This window comes from Stegostoma tigrinum, chromosome 5, assembly GCF_030684315.1.
Source record: "Stegostoma tigrinum isolate sSteTig4 chromosome 5, sSteTig4.hap1, whole genome shotgun sequence".
Taxonomy (NCBI): Eukaryota; Metazoa; Chordata; class Chondrichthyes; order Orectolobiformes; family Stegostomatidae; genus Stegostoma; species Stegostoma tigrinum.
The window spans coordinates 53,865,552-53,887,122 of record NC_081358.1 but is presented as its reverse complement, the minus strand read 5'-3'; the positions used below and the strand labels follow the sequence as shown (position 1 = coordinate 53,887,122).

At 39.4% G+C, this 21,571-nt stretch overlaps 1 protein-coding gene across 5 annotated transcripts in view; it reads right to left on the bottom strand.

Moving 5' to 3' along the window:
* Positions 1 to 21,571, bottom strand: part of LOC125451394 (coiled-coil domain-containing protein 102A-like) — a 554,142-nt gene that overhangs the window by 429,524 nt on the left and 103,047 nt on the right. For all 5 annotated transcript variants that reach the window (XM_048528428.2, XM_048528431.2, XM_048528429.2 and 2 more), the window contains one exon: positions 13,829 to 14,052. In XM_048528428.2, coding sequence (XP_048384385.1) covers positions 13,829 to 14,052 — 224 coding nt within the window. The remainder of the gene's footprint in view (positions 1 to 13,828; positions 14,053 to 21,571) is intronic.

Here is a 21,571-nt window from a genome sequence, read left to right as displayed (position 1 = left end):
GTTAATAATATGTACAGTATCTTCAATAGTTTATCACCCTAGCAGTGAAAGTGATCACAGATAACTCTTAAAGAATAAGTTAAAAAGCACTTTGGTCAATAACAGGGTTGAATGTTTTCAGGCTATGTATGTGTAGAGGTAATTAGATATCCTTCGCTAGGTTCATGGAAGAAAATGCCTCTTGGATTCGCAAGCACCATCTGTGCTTCAGCATGCCTCTCTGCCATGTTGGGTCTATTAACGCAACTCTGACCACAAGAGAGTTGGAAATCTGATCCGTGTTCAACTATGATGCTTTGAATTATCTCAGCTGCGTCCTCACCAAGGCTCTCAGTAAAATTTCTTCAGCATCAGGAACATTCGGGAATCATAACGTTTCCCACAGTACTAGAACAATATACTTGATAATGAGTGCTGCTTGTTCCTTCTGTATTCTGCTCACTATGGAATATAAATTACTAAACAGTACCTCAAAACACATCTCAGATAGTTTTACCTGTCGCTAGTGCACTTTTCAATAAATTAATTGTGACTCATGGTTAACAAGAAATGTTTTTAAAAATTTGTGCCTTTTTACAATGATCATCATGATCAAAATATGATCAGGCTTGATTTACAACTGAAAGGGCAAATGCTGAAACATTTGCAGCCACCTTCAACCTGAAATGCCAAGTGAATGATTCAATTCTCCCAAAGGCCAGACTGAAAATCATAGATGCCAGTCTTCAGCTAACTTCATTCACTCTGTATAATATCAAATAAACAGCTGAAGACACTGGAATCTGCAAAGGCTATTAATCCCAATAGTATCCTTGCTGTAGTATGGAAAATTTGTACTGTAGAACTAGTGATGCCTTCAGTTACGCTGTTCCATTAGCATTAAATTTATAGCATAAAATTTGCCATATTGCCCAGCTCATGCCTTGGCATGTCCTGTCCACAGAATGCAGGACAAATTTTATCTGCTGAATTCCCAATCTCAGGTGGAATGAGGCTTGCACCAGGGGCAGGGCTGGGGCGGAATGAAGGGAGGGATGGAGGGAGGTAGGGATGGATGGCTTGGTGGGTGGGGAGGGAGGGATGGGAGGGTGAGATGGGGGGAGGGGATGGAGGGAGGGATGGATGGATTGATGGATGGAGGGATGGGCATGGGAATGAGGGTGGGCTGGAGGGATGGCCTGGAGGGTGAGGGAAGGATGGAGGGACAGCTGGGGAGTAGAAATGGCTGGGGGTGAGTGAGGGATGGATTGAGGATGGACAGAAAGGCAGACGAGTTTTATTGTCACCTACTCAAAGAGTACACAGTGAAAAGTGTATAAAGTTGCCACTTACGATATCTTATTAAGTACAAAGGCACCTAGGTACATTCCTTAGTTACATAGTTACATTGGACAAGCATATGGACGTACATGGAATAGTGTAGGTTAGATGGGCTTGAGATCGGTATGACAGGTCGGCACAGCATCGAGGGCCGAAGGGCCTGTACTGTGCTGTAATGTTCTATGTTCTATGTTCTATAATAGTGATATGAGGAAAAAGAATGTTACAATACAGCTATACACAGTACAACCAAAACAAGAAGCAAAGTTAAAATGACAAGCAGCACAATCTCTCTTCAAAGGCTCTCCACAGCAGACCAGGACAGAAGAATTCGACACAACATCTAATAGTGATATCTATACACCAATTAGGCATTTGGGATAAAGAACACAAACGTTGATCACTGGGATCTAACATCAAAAACACGGTTATTTCAAATAGCAGACATAAGTGTAGCATAAGTTATGTATTAAAATGGTTAATGTTCCTTTTACCACCCTTTCTACTGCTGTCACACAAAGCCCTCAGATTGAGACGAGAAGTTCTACTTGCGCTTTCAGGGGGAACAAATGTGACCATGTTGATGAGGGCAGAGAGGTTGATGTTGTCTACGTGGACTTTAGCAAAGTCTTACACACGGTTTTGTATGGTACACTGGTTAGTAAAGTTAGATCACATGGTATCCATGGAAAGCTAGCCAATTGGATATGAAGTTGGCTGAACAGTAGGAGACAAAGGTGGTGGTATAGGGTGGTGCAGTGTTCTGCAGGGATCAGTGCTCAGTCCGCTGTTCTTTGTCATTTATAGAAATGACTTGGATGAGAATACAGGAAGCATGCTTAGTGAGTTTGTGGATGTCACCAAAATTAGTTGTACAAATGGCCACCAAAGAAAGTTATCTAAAGTACACTGAGATCTTGATCAATTGGGCCAATAGGCTGAGGAGTCACAGTGAGCTTAATTTAAATAAATTCAAGATATTGCATTTTGATGACAAACCAGAGCAGGACTTACACAGTTAATGGTAGGGACCTGGGAGATTTTGTAAAGCAAAAAGACCCAGAGGGGGTTCAAGTACATAGTTCCTTGAAAGTGGCATTACAGGTAGACTGGGTGATGAAGAAGCTGTTTGGCACACTTGCCTTCATTGGTCAGATCACTGAGTATAGGAGTTGGGGCATCATGTGGAGGCTGTACAGGACATTGGTCAGGCTACTATTTGAGTAATGTGTGCAATTCTGGTTGTCCAGTTACAGGAAGGGTATTATTAAATTGGAAAGATTTACAAGGAGGTTTAGTGGGACTGGAGGGTTTGAGTTATAAAAAAAAAGAAGAGGCTGGGTAGGCTGGGAGTATAGGATAATGTGCAGCTGCTGGTGTTGGACTAGGGTGGACAAAGTCTGAAATCACGTGACACCAGGTTATAGTCTAACAGGTTTATTTTAAAACAATTTTTTTGGAACACAGCTCCTTCATCAGGTGCAGTGCAGCAGGTTGAGGGGTGACCTTGTAGAGATTTATAAACACATGAAGGACATAGCTAAACTGAATAGCAACAGTCTTTTTCATAAAGTAGGGGAATTCAAAACTAGACAGTATAGTTTTAAAGGAGATAGAGGAAAGGTTTAAGAAGAACGTGAGGTGAAAGCTTTTCACACAGAGTGTGGAGCATATGTGGAATGAACTGCCAGAGGATGTGGTAGATGTGAGTACAGTTACAACATTGAAAAGACATTTGGACAGGTACATAAATAGGAAAGGTTTAGAGGAATATAGGCCAAACACAAGCAAATGAGACTAGTTTAGTTTGGGAAACATGGTCAGCATGGATGAGCTGGACTGAAGAGTCTATTTCCTTGCTGTATGACCCTATGTATACCTGCTCCTGAAGATCCTCGTGACTATGCCTGACCAAAGTTGTAGTTGTACTGATAGCTAACATGAAATAAACAAACGTTCTTGTCTAAGAACAATGCCTCTTTTGTCAATACTCTATGGTAACACATCGTCTACCACTAATCATTGAATAGGCCCAGGACAGAGCAAAGACAAAGGCAAATAGATGGCAGTGAGCTACCTCAACAACTCTTACCCAGAACTACAAACTAAAAGAAACAGCAAATACCACAATAGTACCAGAAGTGGTCATCTCGGAAAAAAACATATAAACTACCTTTAGGGACCCGTTATTTTAATAGAAAGCCATAACATTTAATGAAATAATGAAAACTGATACAATGAGCGATCTGACTTGGGGAATCAGTCAAAAGGTTAACAGGAAATGATATATGCAGCTAACCATGGTACTTAAGAAACCAATTAGATACTGATCATGAACTATTCAAACCAAAGACTGATCACAACACCGATCACCAATCTGGACTCTCAAAAGATTAATTACCACCAGCTTTCCATAGTTAACTGAAAGATAATCCAACAGTAATTCAGAAACATTAACACTGTTACTTGTTCCACAGATGCCGCCAGATCAGCTAAGATTCTCCACCACTTTGTTTTATTTCAAATTTCCAGCACCTGTAGTATTTTGCTTTTATTATTAAACACTTCATTGTCACTATCATAATGGAGCTTTTGGAGGCCCAAAACTGAAGCCATTTTTGATATTATCTCAGCAGGAAGTGGTATTTAAGCAGTTACCATGATGTTTTGCATCATGTCTGTCAACAAAGGAATTGTGGCGCCACTTTCAGGGTTAAACAGGCAGTGCAGTGCTTAGTGATCTCACAAGAATCACACTGACGCTTGACTCAGTGAAAGCTGCCTGGTATTTTCACAGCTGCATGACTCAAAACGTACATCTAACATGCACTGCACAAGATTTACAGAAAAGAGTAGATGCTTCAGAGTGATTATAAAACATTTCCTTCAGAGATTTAGAGGATTCAAGACTCGACTATAATGGATGACAAGTCACTTGTAAACCCTCAAACTCAGCGCAGGTCCAAATTCATTCCCCGATGCCGATTATTGAATTGAATTGAATTGAATTGAATTGAATCATTTATTATCACATATTCAATGCAAAAATACAGTGAAAAGTACGTGCCTTTACCATACATACATGGCGCCATTCACATGAACTTAAAATAAGATAAAAAGATGACTTAAGAGAGTCTAACTTTCCTTTCCACTGCTGCAGTCCCACTCAAGCCCTTGCCATGCATCTGCCAGAATCCTGCTTAACAACCGTGTAGATGACGTTCATTAGGAATTTGGCAACACAATTGTAGGTGTACATGGAGTGCAGTAGGGGGCTGAGGACGCATCCTTGGGGAGCTCCAGTGTTGAGTGTTATTGTGGAGGTGAAGTTACTGATTGCAGCCCTTGCGTCAGAAAGCTGAGGAATCCAATTTCAGAGGGCAGAGCCGAGACCAAGGTCATGGAGTTTTGAGGTAAATCTGGAGGGGATGATGGTGTTGAAGGCAGAGCTGTAGTCAATGAGCAGGAATCTGACATTGGTGTCTTTGTTGTTCAGATATTCCAGGAATGAGTGAAGGCATAGGGATACCAGCAAACTCAAGTCCGTTTTCTTTGGACTTTCTGCGCCATTTACGAACCATCTTTCTACTGTTAACAATAAGCATCAATAATATCCCTGATTGGAAATGATACAGTTGACTCCATGTACGCATTGCTCATATAATTTCCAAAAATCATCAATGCACATTCTATTCATTATACAGCCACAGGCTTGATACATTTAAGAACTGCTTGGAGAGAACACGGAATTTGCTGTAATCCATAAACTGATGTTAATAATTTGTGATCCTTAAATGTCAGTTCTCATAATGTTAGATCAAACGGTCTCATTTGGCCCACAGGCTGTTCCCACAGCTATCTATCAAACATATGGCTCAGTACCATTCATGCATGTCTGAGCACAAATGCCACTGAAGAATGGGACACCTATTCACTTTGCTTTCTTCCTTAACATTTGCACAAGTGTGCCTGAACTATTGCAATTAACAAACTCAGCCAATGCTGGGATTGAACCGGCAGCTTTCTTGATCTGGAATCTGTCATTCAGATCTCTTTTTGTCAATTCTTCATGTTCTTTTCTGTCCTATTATTTAGTCTTCTGTGACTGCAGGCTGTTTTCAAGGCCCTACCAGTGCTGCCAATATGCCACTAGAAGGTAATCCAGGGCAATTAAGTGTGATTTTTCCCTGTTGATTTGATCTCTTTACTTTCAATGAAGAGACCTGCAAACCACATGGCACCACGCCTAAAAGAAACAATGGAAATCAGGAAAGTGCTTTGCTTGATTGAGAAGCAGCCTTTTTCTATCCTATCAGAAGTAGCACACAATTATGCTTCCCTTAATGATGTAGTTGAAATCCAGGATTAATCACAGTCAATGTTCATTCTAAAATGTTAATCTGAAGTAATACAAATATGGCAATCAACTAGCTATTCCTTTGAAAGAAATACTTAATCCACATTTTCTATATTAGAAGCAAAATACTTTTGATATACTTCATTTATCACTGAAGTGGCATTTAAGAAAGAAATGCCTTTTACTCATCTGGAAACGTGAGGCAATGGGTACATGTTTCAGCTTTGTGAACTCTGATCTTTGCAAGAAGTGTGTTGTAAGATTGCGCTTCTTACTTTAGTACAGGGATATAATCATTAATGGTGACAATTACCCTCCTCAAATGATGAAATATTGTGATACTGATCATTCTCTTTCACTGAAATCAGTCCTAATTTGAATTCTAGAATAAGAACTTCTCAATTCCTAACTGCATGATAATTGATGATGAATACTTACAGCACACCAAGTGACATCAATAGTGATACTGTTAAATTAATGTTATTTGAGAAAAACCACAATGACGTTATCCATGATGGTTTTTTCAAAGAATAGCCAATAAATCAATTCCAAAAAGCAAACTAATCTGGATACTAGAAATCTCAAATTAAAAATTAAATTCTGTAAAGTCACTAAAGTAACTCCACAGAGGCCAGTATTCTGTCACCAAGTCACCCTGTATTTGCAGGTGGAGAGCCCTTGATGCTGATCCAGCTTCCTCAGAGCCAACTCTAAGGCTGAACAGAATCTCTCACTCAGGGTTCCCAGATTAACAGCCACAATTGGGAATCTCACACTCTCTGGTCCACCTGGTTGACTTCATTACAGTCACTACATCCCGCTGCCTCAGAGTCCCAGGATGTAGGCCTCTTTTTTTTGTTGTGCCATCTCCTGGAGAGTTTTAGAACCCGGTCAGGCTCCTCCAACTCTGCCTCTGATGTAGGCAGCATGTAATGCACAGTAGCTCGCCTCTTGCACCCACAGCATCTTGGAAGAAATTCATTCCCCTCTTCAGCTGGCAAAGGCATCATTGTGGTAACACTCTCCGTGGCCATGTCAGGTTCCAAGACATCTTCAATACTTGATGGGCCGGGAGAACCCCTAAGTTCCAAAACAGCCAGAATGGCATCAAGCAGCCAAGCACATTTGCTCCAACACCATTTGCAAGTTTGCTCCTTTCATATGGTTCACATGCTTGTACAGGACCATCACACCGACCTGAACTTTATACATCACTGGATCTGACCTCATATCAACTATGCCTATTACCAACACAGGTCATTCCCGTGGTTCCTACACCAAACTTTGTTCCTGGAAGTTAACCATCTCTCTTGCTTAGCAGAGTCTTGTGTCCAGTGTTGGTGATCTTGATGCCATTTCACCCACCCCACTCAGATCTGGGAAGATCAGATTCAACTTCGTGCAAAGTCTTCTCCTCACTATCGAATCTGCTGGAAATATTTCTGTAGTTGCATGAGGGGTGGATCTATAATCAAATAGGAACTGGGACAGTTTAGTATCTAATGAATTTGTAGACTGTTTCTTTACGGCCACCTTCAAAGTTTGGACTGCTCTTTCTGTCAGACCACTGGATGATGGATGGTACGGAGCTGCCCTTACATGAAGAATATCATTCAATTATTGAAAATACTCAAAATTCCCTGCTGGCAAACAACAGCCCATTATCTGTGATGAATACTTCCAAGAGAACGCGTATTGCAAAAGTTGCATGCAATCTTGTGTTTGATGAATGAATTTTATGCATGTCCAGATACTTTGAGTGGGCATCTTCAATGACTAATAACACTGAATCCATAAAAAAGCCAGTCTAGTCGACATGTAACAGAGTCCAGGGTTTACCCAGGCATTTCCACGAATGTGGGTGCGCTACTGGAGGTAACTGTTGACCTTGTTGGCACTGCTCCACCAACACAGCAATATCAGCATCGAACCTTGGCCTCCAGGCATAACATCCCACCAACATCTTCATTTTGAAAACACCTGGATGACCCTGATGTTCAGCCAGTATCTCGCGGTGACCTTTGCTCGGGGCAATCACTCTTGTTCCCCAAAATAATATGCCATCCTCGACCATGATCCGGTCTCTCTGGGTCCAAAATGTTTTCAATTTTGGTTGTGACGGCCCTTTGGTTTCTCCCAAGAAAGTGTTGAGTGTTGAGTGTTCCAAGTGCTGACCTTGTTTTGTAGATAGACTTTCTTTCTTCTGTTGCTCAGAACATTAGCTGCCTGGTCATCTCAACAGCTGAGTCCTGCTCACATCAGACAGACTTTCAGTCCCCTTAAATATCACCCGATTCTCCAGTCAGCAGGGCGCAGCAACACATCGAGAAATAACAAGTATTAGCAGTAATTTAGATCTCCCCATGCCCAAGGACTTTGAAGATTACTAGCTGGTCACATGGCTCTCAAAACCCTATGTAGGCACAAATTGAGAATCTGCAATTCCATCACCAGAATGGACGCAAAAGGAAAATCTGGAGAGAAAACACTCTCCCAAATAAACATATTGACTCTGACCTAATATCTCAACAGCCAGGTTTCAGTCTCCTCTGGAACATGTGAACAAGCTTCAGCAGAATACAGGCTGCAATTGACTGTTGTGGTCACCTGATGTACAATAACATCTTAAAGCTTCAGCTGGCAGCAAGTGTGGAAACCCTAATTAAGCCATCTTGCAAATTACAACATCCTTCCCCTAGAGTTACACTTCTTCTCCAGCAGGGCATTGGACAGTTAGAAAACTTAACAGTAAACCATAACAGCTTATGCTCCTCAAGCCATACAAGATAAAAAGAAAGAATTGTTTTCCAATACGTGAAGTTTGAGAAGATTTTAGGGTGGCTTCTGGAGGATAAATACAAAATGTGACAGTGAAGGAACGTTTACATATTTTATTCCAATTTGCCTGATCCCCTAGCCAGCCAAACTTCTATCAATGCAAATTCTAACCTCAACACCATGAGCTTTTACTTTCCACAACAACCTCAAATTACTATACATCAACTGTCTCTTACTTCTTTAAGTAACTCCAATAGTTTCCCTTTCCTGCCTGATTATCTTGAATTGATCCAACTGCCATGTCATAACTTCTTTATTTCAGATTTGTAGCATCTACAGTATTTTGTTTTTGTATTAGCATTTAATTCACTGCCACATTTCTTCAGGATGGCTATCGTGAAAAGGTTCTGCTCCCTCTCTCTCCTTGACTTGATTTCCATTTGTTTCTTTTTCTTGTTAAAATGTAATATGCTTTCAGTATTTTTCAGTTCTGATGAAAAGTTATGAAGTAATGCATTAGTTTGTTTCTCTCTGCACAATATTTATATCCACTGTTTTTATTTTCTGTCACAATTCGTTGGGGTAAAGCACTAGATATCAAATGCCACTATTCCTGGAGTCATCACGGAAATTAAAGATTTTACAATACACATACAAATTTTCTCAATCTCCTTAGAAATTTGCACATGCACACATACGTACAAACAATCACATACAAACAGATGGGGATAAATAGCTTATGGACAGAGGAAAACTGCAAAGGTAATTCAGTGGTTCCTATTCACAGTTTGCTAGGATGGTCTTTATGATTCATATGCTGGGCAGAAGGTTGCTTCGAAGATGTCTTGCCCCAGACGCTTTCACTGATTTGCAAGAGATACAGGTCCTAAAGAATCATGCTGAACTCAAAACATTAATTCTGTTTCTCTCTCCACAGAAGGCTTCTCAACATTTACTCAAATTTATAGCAGCTGCAAAGTGTTGTTCTGTTATAAGAAGCATAATGGGGTTAGTTCACTTCTAAAAAGCCTCTGACACATCAATTAGGAGTCACCCCCTACAACAACTGCTGAAGGAGAGATAAACTAGTTCTCTCCAGGTTTAAACTGTATCTTCACATTACCATCTCACAACTGGCATTCTTCAAGAATATTCTAAGGTGCGGCATTAGATCCAGTCAACATCAATCATGATACCCACAAGAGCTGCAAGTTTCAAAAAATGCAGTCCCTTACAAGCTAGCAACTGAAAAAGTATACAACAACTCAAAAAAATTCAGGTGATGTATATATCCACTTATGTACACTGATTGAATAAGTTTCTAAGGATTTTCTCGGTTAATTAGAGATCCCTTTTGAGGTTTACTTAATTTATGTGCATCAATATGCCTTCTCTATAGCAATGGGGGGGAATAAAACATAACTGCATTGAAAGAGAAGCCGGGTGCAGCCCTGTTAGAGCTAATACTGACAAAGTAATGTATTCATTGATCCATTGTAGATCAAAGATAAAAATGACATTTTTATACTGTGATGAATTTAGAAATTTCTGAAAAGTCATTGAAGACATAAGATTTACTAATGAGGGAATGAATGCAATAAACTTAAATTTTGTGATATATATTTTAGGGATAGTATCCAACATTTTACAATTTACTGAATTTAACTATTTCAGATATTTGCAGATTTTACAACTTTTAAAATAAAGTGATTGTTAGAGACTCGTGATGTTTGTATAATTAGAAAGTAATGCATACTGCATATTAACACACAACTGAACTTTACACACACAGAACGTAGAACATAACAATGCAACGTCCTTCGGCCCTCGATGTTGCGCCAACCTGTGAGACCAATCTGAAGCCCATCTAACCTACACTATTCCATTATCATCCATATGTTTATCCAATGACCATTTAACAATGACTCAGGCTGAAGGAAACGCTTCTCCTGAACCATAAGAATGAATATAAAATGAATTTTTAAATTTCTGATTAAGGTATGGGCATTACAGGCAAACCCAATATTTGTTGCAAACTCACCTTAAAAGTGTGGTGTTAAACTGACCTCTTAAACTACTGCAGTTCTTGTTGTGTAGGTACACCCACAATGCATTTAAACAGGAAAGTCCATGATTTTGGTGAAGCGACACTGAAGGAATGGCTATATAGTTCCAAGTCACAATAGAGAGTGACTTGGAGGGGAACTTGCAAATGGTGATGTTCCCAAATAACTGTTGCCCTTTTCCTTCTGAAATTAGTGGCTATGACTTCAGAAGGTGCTGACTAAGGAGCCTTGGTGAATTGCTGCAGTGCATCTTGTAAGCCATGCACTGGATTTACTCACGGCTTTGGTCACTGAAATCAGAAGGAAACAAGAGTCCCTGATCCACACATCAGGCAGCATAGCCAATGACACAACCAGAGTCAGACACAGAGACAATCTCCAAGTGTGTTGTCTCTGTGCTCACCTTCTTAGCTCCTAGTGCTGCTGGCCTAGTTCAAGGCTGCTGTTCTGGGGCCTCTGCAGCAACATCAGCAGGGGAGGTGCAGCTGAGGCTGGTCAGGGACTAGGACAGTGTCTCAAATTTAGGTGTGCATTTCAATTACCATTTCTGGGTGCAAAGCCATTAGGCGCCTTGAAACGCAGAGAAGATTTCCATCAGTGGATAGTTTGGGCTGGGACCATTTTGGAGAAGGAGGACAAACATTTTGACCAAAGGAGCAAGTTGGAGTATGACAGTAAAATTGTAAGGAACATAGAAATTGACTGTAAAAGCTTCAATCAGTAAGGAAGAGAAAAGGCTAGTAAAGACAAATCTATGTCCCTTTCAATCAGAAGCTGGGGAAATTATAAGGAGAAAAACGAAACGGCAGATGAATTGAACATGTATTTTTGTTCTAGTTCACAGAAGAAGGTACAAATAACCTCCTGGTAGTAACACAGAAGCATAGAAACTAGAAGCAGAAGTAGGCCATTTGGCCTTTCAAGCCTGTCCACTATACCATACAATCGTGGCTGATTCTCCATCTCAATGCCACATCCTTACTTTCTCCTCCCATGGCTTTTTATGATTTTTAAATCTTAAAAAAAAAACTTCCTTGAATATGCTTCGTTACTTGGACTCCACAGCCTTCTGCGATAAAGAATTCACACGTTCACTATGCTTTAACTGAAGACATGCTTCCACATCTCAGTCCTAAATGGTTTATCTCATACCATTGGTTCCATCTTATCTGCTCTCCAATTGCATCTTCAAAAAAATGCTATTAGATTTGTTCAAAATAATTCGTCTTTCACAAAATAATGCTGGCTTTGTCAAATCCCATTAATGTTTTCCACATGTTATTATTGTATATATTGAAATAGACATTTTACCCGCTAATGATGTTAGAGTAACTGGTCTGTAATTCTCGGTTTAGTTTCCATCCTTTTTTAAATTATGGGGTTACATTTGTCACCCTCTAATTTGTAGAAACTGCTCTAAAGTCTGTAGAATTTTTGGAGGATGACCACCGATGCATCCTATATTTCAATTTCCTATTCTTGACAAGGATTATTAGGCCCAAGTGAATTGTCAGCCTTTAACCCCATTAATTTCCCTAGCACAATTTTCTTATTAGTACTGATTTTCTTCAAATCCGTGCTCTCCCTTGGTTCCCTAACATTTCCAGGAGGTTATTTGCACCTTCTTTTGTGAAGCTAGAACAAAAATACATGTTCAATTCATCTGCCATTTCGTTTTTCCCCCTTATAATTTCCCCAGCTTCTGATTGATAGGGAAATACATTTGTTTTTACTAATCTTTTCTCTTCCTTATTGATTGAAGCTCTTACAGTCAATTTCTATGTTCCTTACAATTTTACTATCACACTCTATCTTGTTCCTTTGGTCAAAATGTTTGTTTTCCTTCTCCAAAATGGTCCCAGTCCCCAGGCTCGCTGCTTTTTCTGGCAATTTTATATGCCTCCTCTTTGGACCTAATACCATCCCTAATTTCTTTTGTAAGCTATGGTTAAGCCACCCTTCCACTTTTATTTTTGCACCAGACAGGAATGAATAATTGTTATAATTCATGTATATGTTCTTTAAATATGAACTTTTGATAGAAAACTTGTACAGGATCCTAACAGGCACAATTCAGTTTATGGCAATGTGGCGAAAAATACATTTCACATGTAGTAAAATTGAAAAGAACATGTTTCATTTCAATCTCGAAAACAAGAAAGCTTGTGATGACTGAATTTGGTCCCAAGTGCAACTGAACAGGTATGATCTATATATATTCACATGTTGTATCTGTATTCTTAAATAACTAATTGAATTGCGAGAGAAGGATGTGTGGTCTAGCAAGTAGACAATGCATAATAACATCAAAAAATGTGGATACAGTATTCATTAATATTAATAGTTTTCGTCTACATTTCTCTGTGGAACAAAATGCATAATGAGCTGTATTTAATTCTGGTGACAGAACTCTCATCCACTAGCTTAAGGGCTGGCAAGAGCCTCAAAGGCTGTAAGAGCTGGGAAAAAAAATCAATTGGCAGGGACAAGCATCCTGCAGGGTCAAGAACAGTTCAACCAGGGCAGGTCCTGAGTGCTGGCAACTCCTGGTCAGTGACCAGCATCTCATTCTTGATTAGCCGCACTATCATGGAAGCCAGTGGTTGTTAATTAACCCATCTGAGATTCAGGATTGTCATGCACTCAAACACTGGGAAATGGTGGCAAAAGTCACAGGATCACACAGTGGGAGTGAAGGGTCAGTAACAGATGGTCATGTATAAAAATGGGTGGGGCTGTCTCTCAGCCAACCCTGCCAGGTCTAGCTCCTTCAATTGGACCTTTGATTGAGAGGTGCCAACGCCACCCATCCAATTCAACCCCACAAGCCCCCATCTCACCTGACATCCCATCAACTTCCAAACCCCAACCTCCAGACTCCTGCAAGAAAAAAATGCCAGGGCTGGGTTTTCCAGCTCTCTGCATTGCCTACACTGTATCCTTACACTGTGACTCCTTGTTCTGGTCAGAATGTTTGGAGCCTCTACCATCGCAGGCTACAACATGTATGGAAAAATGTGCATTGCCACAGCAACTAGGACTCCATGGCTGAATTGTGAGCCACCACCACCACACAACTGACACAAGGTCATCTTTACGGGGACTGAGACAGGAACGGTGGGTGTTTGAGAAGGTGGCAGGTTATCCTTGAAGGTGTAGCCCCCCCCATTCCACCAAAGGTATGCCTCAAATGAAATTATAACATTTTGTCCCACTGTGTGAGCTGTAGTTTCCCAGAACCTCAATTCTTACCACTCAGACATAAAGCATATTAGGCTATAGTAATATCACTAAATCATTCACCTACTCTCTTTCCCTTTGAAGTATTTTCTGTGATTCATCCAAACGGAACTGCAGGGCTATGGTTTTCATGGAGTCACTCTCAAAGGGCTGTAGGCTATCTTCCAGCAGGAGCTTAGCTCTTTCAGTACACATAGTAGAGTGACACAAACTCAAGGTGGCAGAAGACTCCAGACCTTGTCCTCCTCCATGACGCTTATCTCTCAGTATATTTTCAATTATATCAATACCCTGGGAACAGACCACATCAAATATTTACAATATTAAAGACATGTGTGACATGAATAGTACTGACATCTGTAATTTTAAATACTGTAGTTTCACTGGAAAATGTTCTGAGTACTGGAAGAGAACTTTTCCAAGAATTTGGAATCAGGAAATGACTTAATAAGGTACACCATGTGTGTGAGTCATACCATCTGAGGAATCTCATTAATACTGTAGCTGTCAACTAGGTTATAGCCCACAAAATATCCATGACAGCTCTTTGCTATTGCATTGTCAGTGTAGGAAAAATGGAAAAATATTTATTTGCGTGATGTCCATTTTGAAGAGGATAATCTAAACAGAAAGATGGCAAATAAATAAGACCTTTTTTGAACACAGTGCAACTCAATGTCAAGTTTGTTGACGGCACAAATAACGTGACATTTCTACGAAGACCTTTTAAAGTCTCAGTTGTTGCTTTTTGCCCATATGAAATGTCAACACTTGCTTAGTGTTTATATTGTAATTCTTCCACATTTACAAAACAATAGATTGGATCAATCCACTAAATTACAGCAAAAATCAAATTCAAGAACTGGCAGGCTTTATATCATTTTATCTGACATTACCAGAATGGTAATTTCATTGGTTTTGCAAGTGGCCTGGATTATATGACTTGGCAATAGTAGTTCAAATCATGCAGCTGGTGGAATATAAATTAAGTTCATAACTTCTGAAATTGAAAGTTAGACTCACTAATATAGACAATAAAACTACTGTCAATCATCATCAAAACCTATCTAGATCACTAAAGTTCATTAAGGAAGGGAAATCTGCAAATTCTTACCTGGCCTGGCCTACATGTGACTTCAGATCCACAGCAATGTGGCTGACTCCTAACAGCCCCCTAAAATGCCTGAACAAGTCACTCAGTGCAAGGGCAATTAAAGGGCTTGCCAGTGACATCTACATCCCATGAGCAAATGAATTAAAGAAAAACAGAAGTGTCAATGTGTCAATGTCCCCATCCCACACATACTACCCTGCCTCTGGTATCTGTCCAATATGTTACACAACTCCAAAGAAAGTGTTGCTTAAATTTCTAACTTAAGTTTAACCGCTTTAACTTTAATTCAGGTCTCCTGCATCTATGTCCAATAGTTTTCATGAATTTAAATTCTCTACTCTTTACAAATCTCAAAAATGTGGTGCAGTTCTAGTGTCCCCACCTCTGGACCAGGAAACCTGAATTCAAATCCCACCTGTTCCACTAATATGCCGTAACATGCCTGAATAGAGTGATTCAAAATATCTAAAAAAAATTTTATTGTTGTGTGCTGATACAAGGTCATTAACTTGAAGTATTGGGGGGGTAATTTTAAGTGAAACCACTCAGTGTGAAACCAGGGAGTACAACATTAATTTTACTCCTCATTCAGATTACTTCAGTGGACAGTAAAAATGTGTGGGGCATTAAGCCAGCTTGGCACCAATTCATTCAGTTTTCCAATGGATTAGGTTAAAACGGGCCCCAGGACACTTTCTGTCGTGCTGAATGTTTCCAGTGTTTTTGACATTTATTTATGATTTCTGCTTTCGCCTTTATTTTACTTCATTACAACAAAGTGGGATGTTGGAAGGTTAAGCCCCAGGACGGATGATCTTTCCATGGAATTCATCTCTTAAGTTCATGTATCTACCCCTTTGTCGATCTCTGGACAACCTTAAGGAATTCTACCATATTTCCTGTAATACTAACAAGGTACATGACAATCACATTTAATTAAGACTTATATTTGATCGGGTATTGGAATATTTATATGTATCCTTATTCATATAGTCATATATTCTTATTCAAAAGATTATTTATATCCATAATTAAAATCTTTTATAAATCCAGTTGCTATAGTAATAATGGCAGGATTAGACAAAGATTTCTATGTTGTATAGTCGCTTTGTTTGTGCATTATACAAAGCAGAAAAGACTGTAAAGTCCTGAAGTGAAATTTGTAACTTAGCACTGAACCATGTTGGAAAGTGGACGATGTATAGGAAGAATACAAGTGCCAGGTAAACACTGGAATGAAAGACTATAGAGACCACATGAAGAAGGGTGCGTGTTAGGAGGTGTGGAAGACACCCTTAAACTGTATTTGGTGACGGATTAATCCACAACTGTGGGAATATGTTGCCAAAATGAAAACTGTCCAAGTGTTCCCAATAAACTCTTTCAGATATTCATTTAACTGCTGTGTTAGCACCTTCTCAAATCTGCTAAGTTCATTTAAAGATTCCACACAATAACTGTTGATGAACTTTTATCTGTTTTCGAAAGGCATGATATAAATTGGTCAAATGGATACCATCATAAGGCATCTGCACTGAATGACATAAAACTAGCTCGTCCATCTATTATGTGAGGGCAGCAAAAGGCGATCATCCAAGTTGAGTGCAGGTTAGCAAGCAAGTAGCTGGAATGAAATGTGTAACTTTACACTGCCTAAGTTTTCATTCTACCTTGTCATTATGTATTTTGCAGTGGTGGGGGGTTGGGGGGTTGGGGGGTGGGGCGAAGATGGGGACAGTTTGATGCCCCCATCCTTCACAGTGAGTGGACAAAGAGACTGGTGAGATGGTTGGGGGGGAGGCACGGGGGTGGAATCTGCCTCATTAGGGGCGGCAACGGCATTGTGGTATAATTGCTAAATCATTAATCTACAAACTCAGCTAATGTCCCCGAAACCCAGGTTCGAATCCCGCCACAGCAGACAGTGGAATTTAAATTTGTTGTGAGAATAGAAATACAGATGAAGATAGTATCAGAGATAATGGGAACTGCAGATGCTGGAGATTCCAAGATAATAAAATGTGAGGCTGGATGAACACAGCAGGCCAAGCAGCATCTCAGGAGCACAAAAAGATGAAGATAGTCCTGAATTTAAAAAGAGGCAAGTTAATTTAGAAAAAAGGCAGGCAAGAACAAGTCAATGGAGAACTCTTGAAGAATTAAACTGCATTTATTTCAATGCAAGAGGTCTTATAGATAAGGCTGATGAATTCAGGGCAGCTATGGGCACATGAGCATGGGGCATCATACTTATTACAGACACATGGCTGAGGGAGGGACAGAACTGGCAGCTCAGTGTTCTGGGGTGCAGATGCTATAGGAAGTATAGAAAGGGAGGCAGGTGTTTTTGATTAAGGAAAATATTACCGCCACACATACAGAGGATATTTCTGAGGGATCATCCAGTGAAGCTATATGGGTGAAACACCGAAATAAGAATGGGATGATCACCTTGATGGGATTGTACTATCGGGATCCTAACAGTGGGAAATTGAGGAGCAAATATGTAGAGAGATCTCAGATATCTGTAAGAATAATAGGGTTGTAACAGTAGGGGATTTTAACTTTCCAAACATAGACTGGGACTGTCATTGTGTTATGAGCTTGGGTGGTGAGGAATTTGTTAAATGTTTTCAAGAATGTTATCACTATGTAGGTGTGCCTTCTAGAGAAGGATCAAAACTTGACCGTCTTTTTGGACATAAGGCAGGTCAAGTAATTGAAGTGTTAATGGAAAAGCACTTTGGCACCAATGATCATAATTCTATTAGTTTTAAAATAGTTACAATAAAAGATAGGCCTTGTATAAAAAGTAAAATTCCTAATTGGAGTAAGGCAAATTTTAATGGTATGATACAGGAACTTTCAAAAGTTGATTGGAGTAGACTGTTCACAGGTAAGGGATGAATGACAAGTGGAAGGCTTTCAGAAGTGAGATAATCAAGAGTTCAGAGGCATTATATTCCTGTTACAGTAAAGAGTAAGGTTAATAAGATTAGGGAACAACAGATGAATGAAGATATTGAGGTTCTGGTCAAGAATAAGTAGGAGTCATATATTAGATATTGACAGTTAGGATTGAGTGAATCTCTTTAAGAGTATAAGGGGTATGGGACATTCTTAAGAGGGAAATCAGGAGGGTAAAAAGAGTATAGAGTTAACCTTGGCAGATAAAATTAAGGATAATCCAAAGAAATTCTACAAGTACATTAAGAGCAAAAGAGCAACTAGGGAAAGAATAAGGCCCCTTAAAAACCTAGGAGGCCATTTTCGTGTGGAACCACAGGAGATGGCAACCATTCTAAACAAATACTTCATGTCAGTTTTTACTGTGGAAAACAAAAGGAGGCAAAGGAACTTGGGAAATAAATACTGATATCTTGACAACAGTCTACATTACAAAATAGTAGGTGCTGGAGATCTTAAAAAAATATAAAGGTGGATAAATATCTGGGACTTGATCAAACATATTCCAGTACATTGTGAGACATCAGTGAGGAAATTGCAAGGCCCATAGCAGAGATAATTGTATCACCCACAGCCATGGGTGAGGTGCTGGACAACTGGAGAATGGCTAATGTTGTGTCTTTATTTAAGAAAAACTGTGAGGAGAAGGCTGGTAACTATAGACCAGTGAATCTGCCATCAGCAGTGGGTAGGTCGCAGAAGGGAATTCTGAGAGATAGGATTTACGTGCATGTGGAGAGGCAAGTACTAATTAGAGAGAGTTAGCATGGCTCTGTGCATGGGAAATTGTGTCTCACAAACTTCATTAAGTTTTTTTTGGAATGCATAATCAAAAAGATTGATGAAGGCATAGCAATTGATGTTGTCTACATAGACTTTAGTAAAGCCTTTAACAAAGTTCCCAATAATAGGCTAGTTAGTAAAGTTGGATAACATGGGATTCAGGGAGAACTTGCCAATTGGATATAAAATTGTCTTGACAGACAGTGACATTGAGGACGTCACCACCCTACACATGAGCTTGCAGCGGTTTGACAGGGTAGTTCACCACCATCTCCCCGAGGGTGGTTAAGAATGGGTGATCGATGTGGGCCTTGCTCGTGACACCCAAATAGTGAACAAATTTTTTTTTGCTTAATTTACAGCCTTTTCAAAGGGTAGTGTAACAAAATTCAAATATTTTACAGAAACTTTAATTTTAATTAAAAATTTTAATTAACATAAGATTTCTAGGTTAAAAGATCCATATCACTGGGTCTTTTACAGCCACAGGTTATGGAAAGCCTCAGTTTACCAGCATGTTACCTCTCCTAGGACATCAGGATGCATGGGAAGAAACTGGGGCAGTCAAACTGAATGACCCGTCAACTGCCCACTGCCTGGACCTGTTGACGGTTATATTCGCCAAGTCCAGGGCTAGGCTAATGAGGAGGTTCTCCAATTTACTTACCCTACAGTGCATCAGATGGGTCAAACAGGAACCTGAGGGGCAACATTTTCACACAGAGAATGGTTCTTAAGTGGAAGAGGTAGTGGTAGATGCAGGGACAATAACAACATTTGACAGACATTTATATAGGTACACATTTTGAAGAAGGGTCACTAGACCCAAAACATGAATTCTGATTTTCCTCCACAACTGCTGCTGGGCTTTTCCAGCAATTTCCATTTTTGTTTTTGATTTACAGCATCTGCAGTTCTTTCAGTTTTTATTTGAAGAGGAACATGAATAGGAAAGGTTTAGAGGGACATGGACCAAACGTAGGCAAACAAGAAACCTGGTCAGTATGGATGAGTTGGACTGAAAAGCCTGCTTCTGTGCTGTATGATTTTATGACAGCAGGAAACAGAGGGTGGTGGACACTTTTTTTCTGACTACAGGCCAGTGACCAGTGACCAATGGTGTTCCACAGGGATTAGTACTGGGTCCACTGCCTCATAACGTGTAAAAAGTGCTTAGATGAGCACTTGAAATGTCATAACATTCAAGACAACGGGTCATATTCCGTAAAGTGTGATTAGTGTGGATTTAGAACAGTTTTTGTCAATGCATACTCAATGAGCCAAAGGACTTCTTCTGTGCTCTATGATTCTCTGAGATTTCACTTTTGGCCCCTTATTGTGATTCATCCTTGCCTCTAATTAGACTATCCTTTAATTGCACAAATTCACATGTTTCTGCACACTGTATTAATGATGTTAAAATTTGATCAATTTTTCACTTTGTTCCCTTGTATCATGCGTACATAACATTCACTTGGGACTTGAAGCATGCCTTCAAAGGCTTCAAAATTTCTGCCATGTGCTTTTTGTGCTCTTCAGAGCGAATTAAGGTAGCATGTATTTTGAAACTGTCTCTTCTCAACAGTAAAAGCGTGGCGACTTGCATTTGTTCTGGTTTGCTCAATGAATCTGTAGTTAATGCATAATCTGCAATATTCATGGAAGAATTCCCAGTTTTGCCTCATATCTCCACTCATTTGAACAGAAACTGGTAGGAGGAAAGCTGCAGTTATTTTATCTTAAGCTGCATTTTCACTGTGATTGCTATTTCTTTTAATTTTTCAGTGGCCATTCAGAGCTTTGCAGATGTGCTTTTTGTTTCAGCTCTGGCCTTCACCTCAGCTCCTTTCCTTTAAACACCACGTTTCAAGTGTACTACAGCAGACTAGAACAGATGTTTGTACAAGTGCATTTTGACAATTTCCTCATAACAGAAAATTCCTTCCCTTTATATATTCTGCAAATTCCTAATCTTGCTGCGTACAAATCCATAATAACTAGCCCTGATTAACTCATAACTTCATGATCATACACTTAACCTTTCTATGTGTCCACTGCTTTCATCCATTATTAAAGACATGCAGAGAGTTAAATCCTAAAAAAGTACCATCTTGAGGTCATTCCATGGGAAATTGGTGGATCTCCAATGAATTATTTCTTAACTTGTGACAACCGAGATAAAATTACAAAGAAATACATGGAAACAGAAACAGACACATCATGACTGGTATTTAAACTTGATTTTAGGTGCCTCTTCTTAAATTGACTTATACCCATCTGTTCCCATCTTCCTTGAACCCACAAGGTGAAATGACTTACAGTGTACTGATGATATATGTCTCTCTCCATTACTTGAGAAACAGCATAATGTTTACCACTTACTTTTGGTACAGTTCCAATTTGCAAAGGTCTACAAGACAATTCATATCAGGTCCAGTGTAAGTATTTTAAGTAGTTAATTGAAGTAATTTTCTCACACAATAATTCTACATATTCTAAATATGTAGAGAAAGAGCATTCACTATGATGGGGAGAGGAGCATAAGAATGACAGTACATGAGTTGCTCCTTAGGTGGCCAACGCAGACATGATAGATACAAATGGTTTTCTTCTGCACCAAAAACATTTTATAATTTAATCTCCTTATGTGGAACTTGCTCCCTCTGATCCAGAATATGTATCCTTATCATCGGTGCATATTTGTCAGAGTTCCATGACCCAATGATTTCCAAATTAACTTTGTGATATGAAATAACTCTCTTTGTTTTGGTTGATTACTAAGCAGACTTTTAAAGCTAAAGTAATTTACTCTTTTATGTGCAACTTGATAGCATCAGTTCATGTATTCAAAAGAAATATCAAATTGAAAATGTTATAAATATAAATAATATAAATGCAAGTTTTCTCAATTTTTTTGGAATATTATACAGTATTTATATTAATAAA